Here is a 14582-nt window from a genome sequence, read left to right as displayed (position 1 = left end):
ACACTCATTCAGTAATGTTTATCAGAATACAATTACGAATCTTAGGATTCTATCATAAAAGAAGTCATTCAAAGTCTTACAATGACATATGCTGTATTTTTCCAGTTTGTTTACAAGGTAACTAATCAAGGTGATATTTTCTAGACTATTTAGCTTAGAGAAGATTATGGTTAAATTTGCTTGAGAAAGTTGTAACTAAACATTTTCCTCTTTTTAGCACTCAAAAACAGAGTTAGAGTTCCTAACCTTTTTGTAGAACACTTTCTTATGCTGCAGTAAAATACCTTATTTTACTCCAATAAAACAAAAACACAATATTAAGTATTTAGATTGCATGCTTCCTCATTACAGCGTATTTCATTGTACTTAGCTTTTTTTTTTTTTCTGGATTTAAGAGTTGTGACCTAAATGCAATAAATTCCTGGTTTTGGGGATCATACAATGCAGACCCAGACACACTTTCCTTAGAAGCTTCCACTATCAATAGGCAGCTTTGAGAAGAATAAACAAGATCACTTGTGAACTATATTCCAAGTATCTCCAGAATGAAGTTTGAAATAAAGAATCTGAAGAGGTGTTTTGGGTCCCGTTCACAGGTTAAGCAAACATATTTTGACATACAATATCTTTTATACCAGCTTCTTTTATACCAGTTATGGGTTTTCACTGTGTCTTGGTCTAAGAAAGATGCCATTCCTTCATAATGCAAGACCTTTTTTTGATGAATGATCTATCTTTATTCATGATACCCTATAATCATTTATTCCTTCATCAACATTATTTTTGGCTTAAAATATTTTTCATCTTTACCTGTTCATTCCATCTTCCTGTCTCTCCAAGAAAATCTATGAAATCACTCATAGTCCCTCTCAAGTCAGTTTCCCCCAGAAATAAGAAATATTCAATTAGTCTTTTCAGACAGAAAATGTTACTTACTCTTTCCTCTAGCAATGTTTTTCTCAATCTCTTCCAATTTGAGGTCGACTCTCAGTCACTACTGAGCCAAAACTCAGATAAATAAGGTCCAAACCACCCCTTGGTCTAACTGCATTAATATTTACCTACTTCCAACACAAGTCTCTTACATAACACATTTCAAAACAATGCTTTCCATTTTTAACCTCCCACTGGCTGCCTATCACCATTGTAAACCATATATTATCCCTCTTTACTACAGCTACCTAAAAGGTCATGATTTTTTTTATTACCTGCTAGATATAAGGCATTCACCCTTTTACCATGCACCGCCATCCCACCTCTGTTACTCTTGTTCTTGTGTATTATAACACTCCCTTAGTTCAAAATTCAACTCAATTTTGTGTCATCTGAAATTTTCACTACCATGCTTCTTCTTATGCTCAAATAAATAAAAGCTTCAAAATACATTAACTACTACTACTCTCCTTTTATCCTGTCAGTCTACTGTAAGTGAAAATTTTTTCTCTCTCTCCTTTATTACTGACCTTATTAATTATTATATTGCTTTTCCTTACACACCTCCCATCTATCAGTAATTCAAATGAGTTGATTTCAAAAGATGTAATTTTAGGGATTCTGTAGTTCCCCAATCTAAAAAGTCTGGTACCAAAGAGTCATGTTGAGTTACTTTGTATAAAGATAATTTTGATAAACCGTTGTTATATTTTTAAGTTAGCTTTTTGACATATCATTAGATTTTCCTCCAAAACAAGATTAAAGTCTTCCCTGTTATTTTATTTAGACTAGCTGATCTGTAATTTTCTGCTCAGTTTTTCCCTCCTCCCTCAAACATAGCTGTTCAGTTACAGACAGATGCTCATAAAGTTAAAACTGCCAATCTAATGGAAATAAAATTTATTTCAATGGTAGCACTTAGCATGACAACTATATTTCTGTAACTCAGATTTGAAAGGCATGGTTAATTGTACATTGTTCTGTTGCAGTGCAGACCAGTATAAAAACTTAAAGACATTTACAGTCATTGGCTGCAGCCCTAACAGCTGTAACAGCATTAACTAATAACACAAGCTTCCTATTTAATGTTATTTATGATTTCCTATTTCACATCAGACAAGATTTTTCAATGGCTGAGTTTCATGAAAGCTCTTTTTGTGCAGGTTCTATTTATTACAAGTGTAATGATTTTTCCAGAACATATTTTTCACTGCAAACACTTAGACAATAAGCAAAAACAGTGTCCTTACAAAAATGCTTTGGAATATAACTGTGTCAATACACAGTTTCTACTCATAAGGCACAATGTAAATACTAAGAAATAACTGAATTTTGAAAACCACTCGAGGGATCAAGAACTAAAAGAATAAATTCTGATAAAGCAAGACTCATTAGATGCCACAACTACATGATAATTATCACATAGATATCGTATATTTATATATTCTCCCCCTAAACTGAGTAAATAGAGAATTCTTCCTCTCCAGTAGGTAATAAGTCCTAGGTAATATTTTGTTAGAAGGCTACAACAGGAAGTTAGTAAGGCAAGTTTGCCATTCATAAAACCATTAACCAAAAAACTGTTAAAGTACTATGCAGAATATCTCAAGTCCAGAACTGAAACTAAATAGTATGGCAGTGATATGAAAATTACATCCTTGAAAGACTCTATTACTCAAATGTTATATTACGAAGCCAGTGTTCTGTACTTATAAGAATTTAGTTATTACATGAAGATCTAGATAACATATTTGATGGACTTAAAACCTGATTCTGCTTTAAGGTGTAACCAGTGTGTCACACAGTTTCTCATATGGGAAACCTACATCTCTCTCAGACATAAGGAGGAATGCTACCTGAAACACATTCCCAATGGTACATGGTAGACCAAAGCATTCACCTGACAAATCCATTGCTTTTAGCAGATGTATAGCTATCATTCAAAACTATGTAACAAAATTTAATTTTAATTTTTATTTCTTACTAGAATAAATAAAGAATAAAATACTACAGTGATCCATTTCCTTAGAATTCATTTCTTTTAGGCTCTGTATGGCATTAACACTGAATATTATTTTCCTTAGCTAGACTCCAGTATTTTAGCAGGAGTTCTGCATATGCAAGATTTGTTAGTGCTTAGACACCTGCTAGTGCTCAACAAAAATACCTCACTATGGGCTCAGTGGAGAGTGCATCAGCACACTGAAAGGGGCTTAACAGATGCTGAGTGTCCTCTCTTCTTTGGAATTCCAGCAGTAAATCTTTGAATAAAGGATTTATGCTGTCCTTCACTTACTCTTTTCTACTCTTCTATGTAGAGATACCTGTAAAAAGAAGCTCAACTGCCACAAATAAAGAGAAAAAAAAGAATAAAGAACCAACCTTGATTTTACAGTTTATCAAGATCATTGCTACTCCTTTTTGTTTGTCCCAAAACAGCTGCAGGCATTCTCATTGTCTGGAGCTCTTTCTCTTTCTCTATCTCTCTCTTTCTCTCTCTCTCTCTCATTTTGTCCTATCCCAAGATATTTCAAAAACCTACTGAGGTTAGCCCTTGAATAGGGAAATGCTTTTCCCTATTCCAGAGGGTGCCACTTTCCTCTTCTACCCTTAAATTTTTTTTTCCTTATTGCCTCTTTATTCCAACTACACACTTCCCTAATTCCTCCCTAGGCCCTAATGGTCACATTCTCTAATACATGACAGCTCAGAGACACAAAGAAAAAAACATGGAGTAAATCTGACTTTTGAATCATGGTATCTTTCCAACCTCTGGCCACATTCGCAGACTGAAGTAAAATCTTTCTTTGCTTTTAATTCCAGTATATTAAAAACAATTATACTGACGCATATTATTGACATATATTACAGTAGTATTTTAACTGAAGTCACTCAGTTTTGAAGTTCCTAAAAATGGCTAGGGTAACTCCAGATAATGAGATTTATATAAATATTTAAACTTAATTGAATTAAAATATTAAGGCATCAGTTATTTTTTTGGGGTTGTGTCGTACCTTATTTAACTACATTAGTTAGTTTTATTGTTTATTAGAACTCTCTAGAAAACATTCTCATTCTTCTTTCTTTATTTCTACCTCTAGATCTTTTATTTAAATGATCCCTCACCTGTTGTAAATGCTAGAGCAACAGCCAAAAGAACCAGTAGCTACAGGCCTTCATCTTGCTCTCCTTCAAGTCAACAGCATTACTCCTATTCTTAAATATGAAAAAAGGTCCCATAGAGGTCAAACCTGGTTCTATTAATTCAATAGGAGTTCTGCAGCTGACATCAATGGGAGCAAAATTTGGACCTCAAGGAATGCATAATGATTAGGGTTAAAGTAATTGGTGTCAACTCAAAAATTAGTGAACCTAAACAAAAAGAAAAAGAATCTTTGTTAACAACATACCTGAGGCAGTGCTGAGTTCAGCTGTCGCTGGAGGGAATCTCTGTCGTAGATGACATCCTGTAGGCGTTGCTGTGCAAGTGACAAGCTTTCCTGTGTCTCCCGAAGGGTATCCAGGAGACGGTCCCTTTCATCCAGCATGTTCACCATCAGCTGCTCAAAATGAGAATCCGAGTCCGAGCCACTGCTTTGGGACCCCCGCTGACTCATCGGGGTGTCCTCGTTTATCGTTGGCATCACTTCACACATCATTTCTTTAAAACAAACACAAATCAAGGAACAGCTCTTCAGTAGCGAAAACATTTGAGGATGTTTCATAAGAGGAATAATAAACTCTGTACATGGACACAGTTAGTAGATTATTGCATTGTTCCCACTTTTAAATTTGCATGCAATGTTAATCAGTTGATCAATAGAGAGGGATTAAATACAGTGACTAATTCCATAGAGCAAAGACTTTGAATGTGCTTCCCAAAACTAAGGAAGAGTGACTGGAAGGAGATGGAGGGTTACAGAATATTTAAATCAATAGTTTTGGAAATAATACTCTCTTAAAATAACAGAAAATACTTCCTCTGCAATTTTAGTCTCCCTTATTTGTGGCTTTTCTCCCTTCTCTTACTTAATTTCATTGTTGAATTGTTGGTATTGATGTCAATAGCTGCCACTAATTGCCAGATTTTGTCTTCCTCTAGGCAATTCTACAGTACAGCTCAGGCTAACCATTGATCCAGTATCATGCTGCCTTAACAATGCCAGGTTAATCTATTTTTCTATCCAGTTATTCCCATCCTCAGGGGAAGTTATTCTCCAGTGAGCTTGTTCAGTAAGAGGTCAAGAACTAGAAACTCTGCTAATTATATCCCTATGATATCTTGTGCAAATTGAATTACCAGGAACAGAATCACTGTTGTTTGTTTCTTAAATCTGTCCTGAGCAGAGCAAATAACATCACCTAGTCCCGTGCTTCCGCTCCACAGCTTTTTACGTAAATCTCAAATCCCCACTTCATGTACAGTGAGGAGCTTTAGGCATCTTCAAGAGAGCCTGCTGATGTTGAGTGCTTTGTCCACTGTCCCCAGGGACCCTGGGATGTGGGATGCCAGCCAGGAGAGCCTGTCTTGCCTCCAGGAACCTCTCACAACATCGTGTAAGTACAGTGCACTCAGCAAGGGGCCATCACCAGTCTCCACTCAGCTCCCACCTGTGGCAGACCAGTTTGGGATGGTCATGTTCACAGTGAGCAAAGGGATACCTAAAAAAATTCCAAGGCCATCTGCCACTTGCTCAGTTCAATGATAACTTTTTGGTATGCACCAGGTGGCCAGAGACCATGGTCTCTGCACGCCCATTCTCCAAGATCAAAGTTAACAATTTGGATTGTCACTGAACCCTTTCTGCCTCAATCATCAACTCTCATGGGTCACACTTCTTGTCCTAGGGGATTCTCATCGGTGAAGCTTCATCATTCAAGAAATTACTTCCAAAGTGCTACACATGGTTTCTGGTGTGAAGGGCACAGCATTTGCTACCCCTGCACACAGACTGTGGCTGAGTGAGAGTGGTACAGTTTTGCAGGAATGCTGGTGAGTGTGTGAGAACAGGTAGGGAAAGCTCTGTGTGGACAGCAGTTGCTGCCTCAGCACCTTGCATTCACACTAGCTAGGAAATGTCTTCAAGTCTTTACGTGGATGTGGGAAGCCATATAAGTGATTGTGGGGTTATAAGGGAATCCATGAATGCTCATGGCACTATTATCACATCTTGTCCCTCTCAGCTGTTGCATTCAGGGAAGGCAGGGGCCATGCATTGTTCTTATTTTGAATCTCTGGACTGCATTGTTCTGACAGCACAAGTAACAAACTTGGGCTATGACTAAGACAGCAGAGAAGGCAGGGAATGGGTGGGCAGTTCCTGGTGTAGGCAGCTGCTATTTGGAAGTTTTCTCCCACAGCTCACAGCCCCAGGAGAATCTTTAAAAGGTACAGCAGTTCTTGCAGTCAGCCTGGTGATGTACATCGCTTTCTGGGAGTCCGGAGATCAATGCCATTATTCCATTGAAACCACTTGCATCCTCTCCCTCCCCCACCCTGAGAGTGAAGAGAAATGCAGCAAAGCAGTCTGTTAACCTGAGCCAGACAGAAAGGCTGGGAGGGTGTGACAGAAAGGGACATTTGGACTCTTGTAAGAGCAAGGAGCAGGAGATATGGGAGAGAATCCTGGATCATGACCACACACAGATTGTTTGTGGGGGTCCATGAGGCCCCCAAACAACTCGGAAGGAAACCTGGCTTCTCAAAGTGTCTCTGGGTCACCAAGCCACAAAAAAAGTAACAAAATCTCAAGCAACTGCAGATTTGCTGTGGGGCTTCCAAAGAAAAATTTCTTACAGCCTTTCACGAAAGACCTAGTTTGCCATGCTGTTCCATTTACTATGATTTGTGTCTTCTTGCCTTTAGAAAAGCATTTTTTTTTCCTTTTTTAAAACTTTCTTGGCATTTATCACTCTTATATGTGCCAACACATGGGATGCTTTCAGTGTCCTGAGGCAGCCACCATTCAACACTGTTCCCAAGCACGTGCTGAAGAATAGAGCTACTTCCCCAGGACCTTATTACACCTGTTACAAATTTCTTGCTTGATAGCAGGTAGGAATCAAAATACTGAGAATATTTGAAGAATTTTTAAATGAAGGAAAAAAAAAGGAAAGAAGGCTTATCAAGAGGGACTGCAAGAAAGCTAGGGCAGGTAAAGCAGAGGAAGAACTTCACAGGAACAGAGGAGGAGTGTCAGCAAACAGATCGATCACAGCCTAGTAGTATAAGATTGGAAGCTGAGGACAAATGGAGGGTCACATATGCATTTGGATCTTTATACAGGAAATGAAATATGTCGCAGAGCTACAAGAGTTCTTGACATTTCCTGATGGTGTGTGCATGTATTAGTCAACCTTTGGCGAACCACAGGATGATGTTGTTCACACACAGGGTCAGGAGATTTAAATCTAAGAGTCAGCTCCCAGCTTAGTTATCCCTGAAAGGAATTTAGTTTGCATGCACCAGAAGGACATAGATGACCAAGACAACACATACAGACAGAAACAACTGAGGGATTCATGCTGAAACATAACATAAAAATAGTACTGCTAGGATCAGTTTGGTCTGATAGCTGATGTGGTGATGTCTTGAGTAACCTGGATTATATTTTTAAAATTTCCAATAGGGAAAAAGGGCCATTTCTGATTTTCCTGCTATTAAATTTGAATTTTAAACCTAAATTTGGTGATTAAAAACCTCCATCACCCTAACAATTTTTATTCTGGTTTCATAATATAATCAGCTAAAATATTTCATACTATGAAATTAGAAGGAATCACTCTACCTACCTACTCTTCCCCACTTGCCACAGACCATAAATCTGTGTCAAGCTCAAGTATATTTTCTATGGGAAGGATTTCAATCATCAAACACTGAAAGTGATCTATCTAATAAGTTAACCAGAATAAACCATCCTTTTTGTGTAAAATGTATTCCTTTTTCGGTTGTATTTATAGGGGAGACAGCCACATTCAATGTGGCTGCAGTTCTAAAAGGCTCAAAATGAGGCTATTTCCAAGGCCACTTCAATTACACTTCAGAACTACCATGCCACATGTACTTTTGCAGCTGATCTCTGCATTTACATAACTTTTGAAAAAACTCAATATATCTTTCCCTATATATGCATGAATCAAATTTCATATACACAGGACAGCTGCATCCTGGACTTAGTGATATATGTATGTACAGATCCATGCATACATAGCAGGTATTTGTCTCAGGTACTCAGTTCTTACTAAACATGTAGATATCCATTCCACTCAGAATTGAACTGAACAAGATAAATAAAGAACTGCCATTAAGCTTTCTTTTTGTTCTCCATCCTTACTGCTCCAAAAACTGGCTAGGCTCAGAGAACTTGATTTTCTAAACCATAGCTGCTAGGTAGACCAAGCACATCCAAACTGACATCTGGATATTCCATGTTTTCTAACTGTGTTTATCAGCTTGTCATATGATTGATGGAATATAATTATATGCCTGGGAATGACCCCAAAAGATCAAAGACTGGAATGAAGACTCCCAGCCCTCCACTCTTTTGAATTGGTTTTATACAGCTTAATAAGCTGTTAGTTTCTCATTCAGCTCTGAATGCACACTGAAAATCATATGCATAAACATCTTCGAGTCTTTGCATATATTTTAATCTCTCCACTTGGTCCGCACATGTCAGCTCCTATGTTGAGATATTTGTTACCCCAGCATAGTATCCCTTTCCTTAATCTATACATTCCTATCAACTCCCACAAGGCAATTACAGTTACATTTCTTTGATGAGTCCTGCTAGTGAAAAAGAATTCAGAGCTGACAGCGACAAAAACGGGAGAATAAATAAAGACAATCAACAATGTACATGAACCATTAGAATCCTGTCTCTGAAGTTTAAAACAGAAACCTTGAATTGCATTTTCACAACTCCAAATTGCAAACTGCCTTCTCTTAAAAGTTTCAGGTAATGTGACAAAATCTAAATGTGACAAATTTGGAGTGCATAAATATCTGCCTTAAATTTCTGAAAATTACAGTTAACACTGAATTTTCTTTTATTTTCCAAACCTGCAGTGAGCAGACTCATCTCGTCTTGCACTTGGCCCAGCACTAAGCAAGTTTTGCACTTGGCCCAGCACTGAGCAAGGGGTTGTCACAGATGACTTCCAAAGGTCCTTTTCACATGGAATAATTCCATGGGATAGGACCCAAACAAATCAACCACCAAACAAATCCAAGAACCCAAACCCACAGATTTGCTTCTTTTCAAAGGAATGATGAATGATGTTGAATTGAGTAAACTCATGTATCTGTACCCAGCCATAAGGAGGCACCTTTGCAGAGACTAAAATCCCACTGAAGGATTTTACTAAGGATTTCTTTACCAAGACTTGATACCTCAAATCCTACTTGGTTACACCAGTAATGCTTAACCATGCATCTGGCAAGCTACTGCAGCTCATTGTGCCACCAGAGAACTGCAGGCTTTTTCCCCAGAAAACAGCAGAGAAGAAACTGGAGGGAAAATGGAAGTAGAAGGTGAGCAGGTCATTAAGACCTGAACTGACCAATTATTCATCAGGAGAACGTGAGGTACAGACCAGGTAACCACAGCAACCCACCAGGGAGTGGGCAGCCACCTTGCTCTCTGAGAATATGAGAGATTCACAGAATACTCAGGGTTGCAAGGAACCTCTGGAGATCATCTACTCCAACCTGAAGGCATGTTAAGTGGAACACAGGCAGCGAGGAATGATCACTGAGGGAGCTGGAATTTCTTTCCAGTGGGTGTTAAGAACTGCAAGCAGTGGATTAAACATCTCTGTCCCGTATTTTCAAGACCACAGAAGTCCATGATAACAGAATAGGCTCTCCTGTACATCACTCTGTGCAACACTTCCCATGCAGCCAGGATTGCAAAGAAGAGGAAGGAGAGGAGAGAAAGGAATAAGCAAGGCGGCATATTCTTCAACTGAAAGAGCTGACATTAATAGCTGAATGGGCACTATATATCTCTTCATTCAAAAGAAAAGAAGGAAAGCTTGTGTTCTTTGCCAGAAAAAGGCTGACTTGCCCTGTAGTAATACGACTTAACTAAAGTTATGCTTGAGTGATCTAAGCCAACAAAAGTAAGACTTTTCAAATGTGTTTCTCTTTCTTTAAATAGAAAAATAAAAGCTCCATTGATACTGAACTTACTACTTGTATAGTACAAAGTTTATCACTTTACCCAGTATCCTGAATGCAAGTAAAGCAATCCCTCAATGAAAGATGCATTAAGTCACCAGCATTTTACTGTTAATATATAATCATTGTTCCTTAGATCCATCCTGAGCCACAAAGCAGATATTACAATTCCCTTGCGCAGGGTGCCCCCACAGCATCCAAAACTTGCAAGGACTGCAACATCCAGTGAACTTGTGTAGCACCTGCAACTATCCCAAACCCCTGGAGAGGTTCTGAAGGGGGAGCAGAATACTGGCAAATTCCTGCTTCCCTTGAAATCCATGTAGCACATAAACACTCCCTAGAAATAGACTTTTAGGTAATGAATAACTTTAGAACTCTTCTAATTAGAAACAAAACCTAGACTCTTATTTAGTAGTAGTTTTGGACCTGTGTGCTCAGGCATCACAGCCATACCCAATGGCAGCTTGAGAAGCAGGACACTGAAGCTCTCAAAACACATTATCTTTCTTGTCCATCGTGTATCTACTGCACCATCTACTACAAAGCTTTTTCCAGGTTGACTGGTTCCTAGTTCAGTGTTTTCTCCAGTTATTTGCATGGAAGCAAACCCAGCAAATACTTGAATTCACGGAAATTCTATCATAGACTTCAATGAGTTTGGATCAGTACAGATGGCTGAAAAAGTCACTATCATAGACAAGCCATCAATCTTCTGTCATTTTACTCCCTCCAAACAAAGGCATAAAGATCACAAATGCCTGTTTTGTGATACCAGGGAGCATGATGGATGTTATGTGACCACTGCCTACTACATTACCAGAAATCATGAACAGTTTCCCCTCTAAACACACAACACCCAACTGGCAAAAAGTAATCTGTCTTACTAGAGGGAGAAAGAATGTGGTTCACTGTGATTAAGATTTTTCAGGCTGTATGCAAAAATGTCATAGCAAATCTATAGCATTAGCTGCATTATGTCTCCATCAAGAGTGAACTCTGTATTAGCTCAAATTAGGAATTCTGCAGCTCAGTTTAAACATCCAGACAAGGGGAATGGACAAAAAATTCCAGCACAGAGAACAGGATATGGCCATCCTTGGTTAAGAGTTATATAAAGCTTCTTTTCGGGAGGGACTCCATTAACAAATTAATTGATAGCAACTCTCTTATATTAACTTCTCTCTGATTATGATCATGTATGGACCAGGTGTCAAAGTATGTCCTCAATACTGACTTTCTCTAAAACTACTTGAAATTTATGTGGTATGTATCCTATAGAGGTGGAAAATGAAAAAGTTGTCTTCCTTCTTCTAACTGGACCCCACCCTATTTGGCATTTTCTGTTACCTCAATTGTCCAAGAGTCTTAGAATTATTTATTCAAATGAATATTGTTACAAACACTTCTGCAATCTCATTTAGCCTGGAAATTATTTACCAGATGGAGTTCTTTCACTTGGGAAGCTCTGAGAATAAGAAGACACAAAGCTACTTGGCTTCTGCCTGACAAAGGCTCTTAGACAAGCATTCATTTTGCTCACCTTGAAGGCCACCACCTTAGATGTGAATCTAATTTTAGTCCCTCACCTTTCTCTCCATAACTGGCTTTAAAAGCTTGTTTTCTGTTTGCTCTTGTGTTTGATTTGCACACCACAGCTGAGGAGTCATTTCAAGTTACTTATAATTTTGCTGCAGGAAAAATAAGTAGAAATCTACCTACCATACATTCTAGCCTGTCCACAGTGACATCAGCTTGAAAACTCATTTCATTGGATCATTCTGGGTATTTTGCATTTACAAGCTATTTTTTTCCAAATCGTTAAATAGATATAGTGACTGATAAAACCAGATCTTACTGCAATTATGTCTCTTCAGATGTCCTCAGCAGGATCGCTCTTAGGCAGCACAGTGTAATTCCAATAAGGAAAATCCTTCCTATTGTCTGAGTTGCATTACATGCATATTCCTCCTCCTAGTTAACTCCTTACCTGCCAGCCTCCACTAAACTATGATATCACCTTTAACAGAAGCATCCTGCACTCCTTCCACACAGGAGGGGTGGTCAGCACAGTACCTTAGAAAAAGGACTCATTCCAAGTATCTGTTCTTTATGTCATACCTCTCACCTCCTACCTCCCTTAACCACAACCAAAAAAATAAGTTGATGTCACATTTTTCAGTCTGAAACCCCCCAACTCCCATTACAGAAATGCATTTAAATACCACACAAGTGCTACAGCAAGAGGCAGACAGCTAGATTTTGCATTTGCATCTCATCCCCTGGGGATATCGGGGCTAAGGAAGGAATATCTAACTCAGAAATAGAAGGTTCAGTACCTAGTATCTTTTATTTCGGCGTCTGCTATTTCACTTGATCAATAACAACCGCAGTCTCCACCGGCTTCGAGCGGGGACTCACACAGCCGAGCACTCCTGGACCATCTTCCTAGAAATGGTGACACAGGCGTTGCTCCGAGGAACCCCAAGCCCCCGCACCCGTCCTCCGGCAAGTCGCGCTGCTTGGCACCTCAACATTTTCTTCGGTCACTTCGTCAGCAGCCAAGAGGAGAAGCATCCATGGGAAAAATGGCATATTACAAATTTTGCTTTGGGAAGCAGAGCTCGGTTCAGACCATTGTCGGGAGGAGGAGGGGGGGGAGCGGCTCTTAAAGCTCCAGCAGCCCCTTTCGAGCAACAGCATCTTTGCAGCTGGAGGCAAACCATCATAGGGGGAGGGGGCAGGGCGAAAGCATCTTTCTTTTATTTATTATTTTGCTAAACTTAACTGAGCGGTATCTGGCTTCCCCGACTCTTCGATACCTCCCAGGCTAATTTATGCCTCTGTGCGTGACAGAAGTCCACACGCACGCACGACTGCCTGCATGATCAAAAAGCAAAGGCGGCTTTCTACTTTACAGAGAGAAATCCTGTGCCCACGGCTCGCCGCTGCCCGGCTGGCACATCGCTGCCCGGCTGGCACCGTGCACACAGCCGGAGCGGGAGCGCCCCGGGCGGGGGTCACCCACGGCACGTGGCCGCGCCCCGGGCACCGCTGCCAGCCCCGCGTCGCCCGGGGACACCGGCAGCGACACTGGCACGGCAGCGCTACGCTACTACACCCTGTAATTCAAGGAGCTCAGGCAAACGCCACGACATCTCTTCTAACCGTAGAGCGTAATAAAGCGTATCATCTGCGGTAATCCGGCCGTGAGAAAGCAGGGATAAAACCTGCCATGATCTCAATAGCCCGGGCGTGTAATTATTATCAGACACTGGGGAACGGCGGGCGCCGCAGGAGCCCTGTGCCCGGGGCCGCAGCCCGGTGCCGGAGGGTGGAGGCGGAGGGAGCAGCGCGGCAGTGCCGGGCCGGGCCGGGCCGGACTGGGCTGGGCTGGGCTGGGCGCGCTCCCCGGCGCGGGGACTTCCCCTGGAGCCGCTGCAGTGGTTTTCACCAGTCCTTAAATAAATTCTGAAGTAATCGCGTCTCCCTCCTCTGCCTCACGCACGCGGCTCCCCAGATGCTGCTGCCGCTGCTTCGCGGCTCGCTCGGCGTTAATTCCCTCACGCCCACTCCTAAGGAAAAGAAAAAAGAAAATAAAAAGGGGACGCCAGGGCGTGACCTGGATGTTCCGCGGCGCTGCCTCCAGCCCGTACAGTTCCCCTGCCCACGGCCGTGCGGCCCCCGGGCGGCTCGGAGGGGCCGGAGGGGCTGCAGCATCCGAGCCCCCCGGGAGCCGCCGCCGCCTCCGGGCTCCCCGCGCCTCCCCGCGCAGCCCGCAGCGCCCGCACGGGGCGGGAAAACAGGGATGGGGAGGTGGGACAGGGGCGAGTGTCCGGGGAACCGGGCGTTGTGAATGAATGAACGAGTACCAGCCGCCGTTTTCAGAGCCGGCTGGAGGATGCTTGTTCAGCCCGGTTTTAGGATGTGCAGGTATCAACTGCTCAAACTTCGTTCTTGCAAAAAATATTTCAGTATTTGCATTTCTTCTGCATAGAAGAAAAATTTAATCCATGAAGGATCGACTGTGTTGCTTCAAAAGCCCAAAGTCTCTTCATGTGCTGTGGGAATGTGCTGGAGAGAGGAGGGAGCCACAGCCAGCACCATGCTGAGACTCGGGGATGCTTGCTGCTGAACTGGCTTCATAGGAGGTGTGACACTATATTGAAATAGGAAATATGAACGGAAATACACATGCACAGAGGATGCACTGTAAGGAAAATAGCTGAGAAGAGTTGTCAACATGGACATTTCAAATTCAAGTGCAAATTACTGATGTCATGCCCAGAGTGTGTTGCCAGAGCTTTCAGTGCAATGCATAGGTGAAAAGAGAAAAATATAAGATAGCTCTTTCTCTCATCTGTGCCACTATTCCATGTGGCTTTTTGTCGTTTTACTTGGTCATTTCAGATCATTATCTTGACTTAATTATCAGCATACAAACCATTAGAGCGGTTGCCTGATAATC

The 14582-nt window shown here is 41.1% G+C and overlaps 1 protein-coding gene across 8 annotated transcripts in view; it reads right to left on the bottom strand.

The window, feature by feature from the left end:
- Positions 1-13867, bottom strand: part of PPFIA2 (PTPRF interacting protein alpha 2) — a 287577-nt gene extending 273710 nt beyond the window's left edge. For 3 of the 8 annotated variants that reach the window (XM_074539658.1, XM_074539661.1, XM_074539660.1), the window contains exons 1-2: positions 12454-13865; positions 4344-4594 (exon numbers count right to left, since the gene is read on the bottom strand). In XM_074539658.1, coding sequence (XP_074395759.1) covers positions 4344-4592 — 249 coding nt within the window. In that variant the 5' untranslated portion in view covers positions 4593-4594; positions 12454-13865. Of the gene's footprint in view, positions 1-4343; positions 4595-12453 lie in introns of all 8 variants that reach the window. The other 5 variants (XM_074539662.1, XM_074539663.1, XM_074539659.1 and 2 more) reach the window with 4 other exon arrangements.
- Between the last annotated feature and the right edge of the window lie 715 nt (positions 13868-14582).

This window comes from Zonotrichia albicollis, chromosome 4, assembly GCF_047830755.1.
Source record: "Zonotrichia albicollis isolate bZonAlb1 chromosome 4, bZonAlb1.hap1, whole genome shotgun sequence".
NCBI lineage: Eukaryota > Metazoa > Chordata > Aves > Passeriformes > Passerellidae > Zonotrichia > Zonotrichia albicollis.
This window is presented reverse-complemented; position numbering and strand designations above follow the sequence as displayed.